This window comes from Crocodylus siamensis, chromosome 15, assembly GCF_052110815.1.
Source record: "Crocodylus siamensis isolate JL-2025a chromosome 15, ASM5211081v1, whole genome shotgun sequence".
Classification (NCBI taxonomy): domain Eukaryota; kingdom Metazoa; phylum Chordata; order Crocodylia; family Crocodylidae; genus Crocodylus; species Crocodylus siamensis.
Genome location: NC_143409.1, coordinates 4,089,491 through 4,096,282, shown reverse-complemented (window position 1 = coordinate 4,096,282; position 6,792 = coordinate 4,089,491). Strand labels below are relative to the sequence as shown.

At 44.7% G+C, this 6,792-nt stretch overlaps 1 protein-coding gene across 3 annotated transcripts in view; it reads left to right on the top strand.

The window, feature by feature from the left end:
- The first annotated feature begins 2,802 nt into the window (after positions 1 to 2,802).
- Positions 2,803 to 6,792, top strand: part of SMAD3 (SMAD family member 3) — a 92,629-nt gene continuing 88,639 nt past the window's right edge. Inside the window, exon 1 of one of the 3 annotated variants that reach the window (XM_090028369.1) lies at positions 2,803 to 3,317. In XM_090028369.1, the coding sequence (XP_089884495.1) occupies positions 3,112 to 3,317 (206 nt within the window). In that variant the 5' untranslated portion in view covers positions 2,803 to 3,111. The remainder of the gene's footprint in view (positions 3,318 to 6,792) is intronic. The other 2 variants (XM_090028368.1, XM_090028367.1) reach the window with 2 other exon arrangements.

The following is a 6,792-nucleotide window of genomic DNA, read 5'->3' as shown; positions in this document are numbered from 1 at the left end:
GCTTTTTAGAAGGAACTTGTTTTCACCTTGTGTTAACTATTAATTCTGTATTATCTCAACTGAAAGCCCAGTTTTATTGATTTAGAAGGTAAAGTTTAAATGTATTAATTTAATTAACATGCCACATAAACATTTTTTACTAGATCTGGCAACATATTCACGTAATTAAAAGTATGAGTAATGCACATGATCCATACAAGTATTTTGGTTTCTTAAGCAGGCTCCATACCTGTACCAAACAGTAGGAACAAAATCTTAGTGGATAAGATTGAGTCCCAGATGGTCCCAGACTCAACATGCAGAGGTCACATGCATAAGGATGGTCACATAGGTAAGGATACAAAAGATGACGTGTTTGAAAAGATGAAGGCAGTAGCTATATTGCTATAAAAACTTGTGTTTATTGCTTATTTAGCCTGAAGGTAGCCTCAAAGACATCAGACTTTTTATAAACCAGAAAAGGGATCCAGACCACGTAAAATTAGGACGGTTCCATCCTTTTCCTGTCTGTTAATATTTCCATTATGTGAGTATCCAGAACTCTGAAATAAAGACATACTGTCTGGGGGTTCAGAAAGACATGTTTTCACAGGACAGCTCCTTTGACAGGTAAACCGAGCACTCCCAGAAGTGGTTCTATAAAACTTAATGTCCGTAATCTTAAAAATGAATGCTGCATCTTGTTACCAAATTCGTTCCCCTTTTGAGCTGCACTGATCTCCATGCTGATGTAATCCGGGATGTGGCTCGCTGAGTTCAATGCACCCACTAGGGTAAATTGGACAGAATTAAATCCAGGGTGTCTAGGCATAAGAGAAGAAGTTAATTGTGAGCTAGAATTGCTGGACTTTATCTGCTGCTTTGCTACTGACTATTAATTTGGGAAGAGCACCTAACAGCCCTATGTTTAAATTGACCCATTTGTCCCTGTGAAATAATAATCATAATATCGCTACCTCATGTAAATGCAGTGAAGCTTGGCCCCTGAGTGTTGGCTGAACATTTTGAAAGCCTTGTCTGAAACGTACTAGATACATAAGTCCAAAGTACAAACTATCAGTTCAGGGTTGAGACTTCAGTATTACTTTTCACTTCTCTATCTGAGTTTCTGCCCCGTTCCAGCGCAGGGTAGAAACAGCCTCTGCAGAATCTACCTTTTGGTTTAAAATCCTGAGATTTAAAAATAAAATAAAAATAACTCACCAAGCTTATTTGTGTCTTCTGGGTTTTGAGCATTTAGGTTACATTTGGATTGGTATTAAAGTTCTTCGTCAAACTTGTTAAGAAACTTCCTTTTTAAATGAAAGCTGAGATTCTCACCTGAATCATTTGATTTCAGGTGCCTTGGCTTTTAAGAAACATGCCAAACATTGCAATCATTAGCAATAGTGACGGTTCTCTCTAATTTGGGGTGAACAGTCGTGCTGACCTAACTGTAGGCTGAACAGCCAGAGGAAATGTTTGCCTGATTTTCAGAGGCATTGAACAACCACTACTAGAAATGTCATCAGTGCGATCTGCAGAGCCGTAGCCTCTCTCTTCTCAAAGCGCCGCTATGTGGGCAGTCAAAAACTGTGTCTCTCTAAATTAGGGCTGCTTTCTAGGGCCTGGAAACCCTGGCTGAGTGGAGAATTTCAGACCCTGGAATCTGGGGCTCTCAGTAGCCCACCTAGTGACTTGCGGAGCAGCCAGGAAAACGCACACCGCTCGTTTGGGGTTTTTTAGGGTTAAGATACACTGTCATCTGGAGAGCCTTCTCTCTGCAGGTCCTGGCCCTGGCAGTTTCTGAGTCTCCACCAGGGAAGGATGAATCCTGCCTTATTTGCACATCAAAGAGCAACTCCCAAAGACACCCTCATGCACCCAGAGGAACAGATGCCCACCTTCAGCTTCCTCTGTGCAAAAGTGAAGTTTATTTTCTACCTACAGGGACTTTTTACCATCTTTAATTCTCCCTGAGCCCGAGGAAGGGCGTGCGTGCCCAAATGCTTGCAGAAAAAGATTTTTTTTGCAATTTTTTTAGTTGGTCTGATAAAAGGTGGTATCCTCTCCGAATTCCTGCTCAGAGGAACATCCTGCTGATTTACTCCTCTGTGAAATATGCAACACAGTCATCAGAAGCAAGTATGAATACATCCTGCTTACCAACAAACAACTTCGAGGGAAACAGACCTTTCCAACTTTTCTCTGAGCCTAATCTGCATATGAAACGAGCTTTTCCAGACAGATTTTACCACCTTCCACTCTCCTATAAAATGCAAACTCATTTCTCCCCAGGAGAACGTTTACAGTCTTATCTCCGATGCCCGATGAAGGGTGTTTGCCCCTGAACGCTTGCAATGAAAGGCGTTTCTTTCTGCAAAGTCTAGTTGGCTTGATAAAAGACACCACCTCGACCACAAGCCCTGATCTCTCAGCTAAGAGGTCTGAGTTTTGCACCCCCCCCCCCAAGCCTTTCTTGTACACCGCTCATTTTGTGGCAGGATTTCACGGCCCCCTTCTTGCTTTTAAAGCCGTTTTCGGCTCAGCTCTCCCTCACGCGGGAGAAAGAACCAGCCCCCGGGGCGCGCGTGTGTGAGCAGGGGATGCTTGCTCCGGGGCTTGGGGGAGCACGGGGAGGTGCCCATTTCTGTGTGTCCGGGCGAGGGAAGGGGAAGGGGGTGTTTGCTCCTGTCCTGGGGCAGTGTGTGGAGGGAAGAGGCACCCGTGTGTGAGTGTGAGGGGAAAGGAGAGGGCTGAGCCGGGGGCAGCGTGTGGAGAAGAGGCGCCCATTTCTGTGTGTGTGTGTGTGAGAGAGAGAGAGGAGAGAGCTGTTTGCTCCTGTCCTGGGGCAGCGTGCGGGGAGGAGCGGGTGTGTGAGGGGACCTCGGGGCCGTCTGCCAGCCCCGCGTGCGCGGGCAGGGGCCGTGCGGAGGCTGAGGGGCTGCCCCGGCGCGGGGAGGCGGAGGCGGCGGTTGGGCGGGTGTGGCGGCCCCTCTCCTCCCCTCCCCTCCCCTGCCCGCCTCCTTCCCGGGCGGGGCGGGCGCGGGCCATTTGCAGGAGCGGCGGGTGCGGCGGGCGGCGGCGCGGGCCGAGCCGAGCTGAGGCGAAGTTGGCGGCAGGGCCGGCAGCATGTCGTCCATCCTGCCCTTCACCCCCCCCATCGTGAAGCGGCTGCTGGGCTGGAAGAAGGGCGAGCAGAACGGGCAGGAGGAGAAGTGGTGCGAGAAGGCGGTGAAGAGCCTGGTGAAGAAGCTGAAGAAGACGGGGCAGCTGGACGAGCTGGAGAAGGCCATCACCACGCAAAGCATCAACACCAAGTGCATCACCATCCCCAGGTACGGCCGGGCCCGCCAGGCGCGGGGGGCGGCGTGTGCGCAGCGCCGCCTCCCCCGCCCGGACCTGCCGGCTCCGCGTCTGGCGGCCCGCGGAGTCCGTGCGGGCCCCCGCTTTGTCCCCTCGAGCCGGCGACGCCCGGCCCGGCCCGCGGCACTCCGCACGCTGCTGTGGCCACACGACGTTTGCTATATTTGCACACTGCATGGCCATATTACATTAGGCTGTATAACTTTTGCACACTATAGGGCTATGTTACTTTGCACACTAACGTGGCTATATTACATTTGGCTATATCCGTACGCTATGGGGCTATATTACATTAGGTTATAGTACTTTGCACGCTAATGTGACTATATTACAATTGGCTATACTTGCACACTATGGGGTTATATCACTTTTGCACACTACGTGGCTATATTACATTAGGTTATATTACTTTGCACACTAATGTGACTATATTACAATTGGCTATACTTGCACACTATGGGGTTATATTACTTTCGCACACTACATGGCTATATTACATGAGGTTATATTACTTTTGCACACTGTGGCTATATTACATTTGGCCATATTTGCACACTGACTATTACTTTGCACACTAACGTGGCTATATTACATGAGGTTATATTACTTTGCACACTAATGTGACTATATTACAATTGGCTATACTTGCACACTATGGGGTTATATTACTTTCACACACTACATGCCTATATTACATTAGGTTATATTACTTTGCACACTAATGTGACTATATTACAATTGGCTATACTTGCACACTGACTGTATTACTTTGCACACTAACGTGCCAAGTAATATAACCTCATGTAATATAGCCACATTTACTTGGTTATAGTCTCATTATTTTGTTCCAAAAAAGGACGCTGTTCATGCAGCTGAGTGGGATTAGTAGGTAGGTGAGGATTAGTAGGTAGGTGAGGGATCACACGGATCAAATAACTGACTTCATCCAGATTATATATGCAATCTTGTAGGGTTTTTCGGCATAGTTGTGCACACAAGGTCCGTTATAATGTGTGGGAGAGCACAAACATTTCTCAGATTTTGAGAAGTGGCCACAAGGAGGAACATTTTATAGCTGAAGTTTTTGGGTTTTTTTGATTTCTCTAAGCTCACTTACATGACTGTCATTCTTAGTATTGTTGATTATTTTGAGGAATAATATAACACTGCTTTGCTTTTTTTTTTTTATCCAAAGGCTAAAGTTCACGCAAAATATTTTAATGCTATATAATTATATGCTTCTGTGTGTGTATGTACGACAGACAAAAAAAAAAGCACACACACAAATGTGTGCTGTCGTGGTTGTCAGAATGATTTAATATGCAGTGGCTAGTACACACAAAGCAGCATCTGTTGCGTGAACCAGTGAAACAAATAGCTTTAAAATGTTGGGAAAGTTTGAAACTTTTGATTTTTTTTTATTTTTTTTTTATTTTTTTATTTTTAAAGGGCTGCTTCATCAACCATGAATTTTAACGACCATTTAATATCATCTCATTACTTTTTTCCAGTGAACAGTACTAAGTTAGCTTTTGGTCACTAAATCTAGATTGATCTCATTGGAGTTACTCTGTATTTTCAGGGTTGAATCTGAGCTTAGTATCTGCACAATTTGTGCCTGACATGCCTACTCTCTAGCCTGTATCTGAAACTCTTGATAAGCAGTGAAATCCACTCTATTTAAAGCTCTTTGTGGAAGTATTTTTTTTTGTTACTGTATTGCAAATTTGGGCTGGGGGGGAGGGATTTTGAAAAGTCCAACCACTGATGTGATTTGTGTTTTTGTATTTTGGGTTTCAATAAAGACTCACTGATGCTCTCCTGTGAAGAGTCAGAGAATGAAATGACCTAAAATGTGCTTCAGTAGCAACACAGGTGTTTTGAGAGGGGTAGAAAGCTGTTTTTGATATGTTGTAATTCAAAGGAAGCTTTTGGTGGGTGGGTGGGTGAGAGAATGCGCTTAAAAAAAAAAAAAAAAAAAAAAAGCAAATAACATCAAAAAAGCAGATGTCACAAGCGCTGAACACTGCCAGGACATTCGAGCTAATGTTTACTGTGTAGAAGTGAATGGCTATTTCTTTTTTTTTTTTTTTTCCTGTCCTGGAAATCTGTCTGCTAGACAGAGTCCCCTAGCAATTAAAATTTTTCATTCGTTCATGACGTGGACCCCAACCTCAGTCCTTAATCATTGATATCAACTGGAATTTTGCCTGATTAAACCTGACAGCATGGGTCCCTTCTAGCAGTAGTTATTTGTCACCTGACACTAGCTTCAACTACTGAAAATAGTATGCACTTTTACTATTATTTAATCCTTCTATTGCAATTGAACCTAATGCCCATACCCAAGCTAGTCTGATATAGGTTAGCTGCAAACATGGTAAAAGACAGTCCCTGTCCTGTAAAGATGAGTCTTATAGATGAAGTGATTTGCTCAAGGTTATACAGCAGGTTAGTGTCAGAGCCAGAACTGTAAGTCAAGGTCTCCCAGTCCCTTGTGGAGTTGGTGTCTTACCTGCTAGACCATGCTACTTGTCCTAATGTGTCAGTGGCTTAGCATTTTAATTATAAATCATTCTGAATGCATTACTAGATAAGAAAAATGCTTTGGGGAACAGAAGGGAAACAACTGCTAAAGGGGAGATGCAACTTGTATTTGCATGAATAGGCCAGATTACGTTGGAGCTGTGCCAGGGATGACTCTGGCCTAGTGGGAGTAGGGTTAGTCCAAAGTTTAGCTATCATAACCATAATACAAACCAAGGCTTTCGGAGTAAGAAAGCTTAGTGGTTTCAGATAAGCTGCCCTTGGAAGAAGGGAGCACATGGTAAATGTACTGGCAGCTCTGAATGCCCAGCCTAGCACTTCAGCTGTAGTGACCAGAGATGCATGAACTAGGAGAGCGAGAAGCAGATAAATGCCTTGATTGCAGTGTCTGGGATTTAGGACCAGATTCTTTTTTATTGTTTAATTTCAGTGTTTAATCTATTATGTATCTGCTAACAAGCTGTAAAGCTGTGAAGAGTTGATCTGCTTGTTTGCACCTGGCACATACTACTCTCCAAGCTCTGCTCAGGAGATGATGTGATGTGATGTGAGCTGGGTTTTGATGGCTCTTTGTGCCGGAAGAACCTGTGGCAGCAGTGAAGAACTGAAGAGACATTTGCAGGGTCTGTATGTTTGGTAGAGCCTTTCCTTTTCCAGTTCCCCTGCCCTCTCCAAAATCCCCAGCTACACAGGTAGAGTAGAGAACGCAGTCTGCAAAAGCTGCTGATCTTAGGTCTGTCTCAGAGGGCCTGCTTTTTGGGTCTAGTCCTCCAGTGTTGGGGTGGCAGGGGTTTCCACAGCATGAAAAATACTCTGCGCCAGCTATATTAAGTTTTAACATGGGTTCCCAGTATGGTTGGTGGAAAAACGCTATATATAACTTCTTGGCTGTTACTCCAC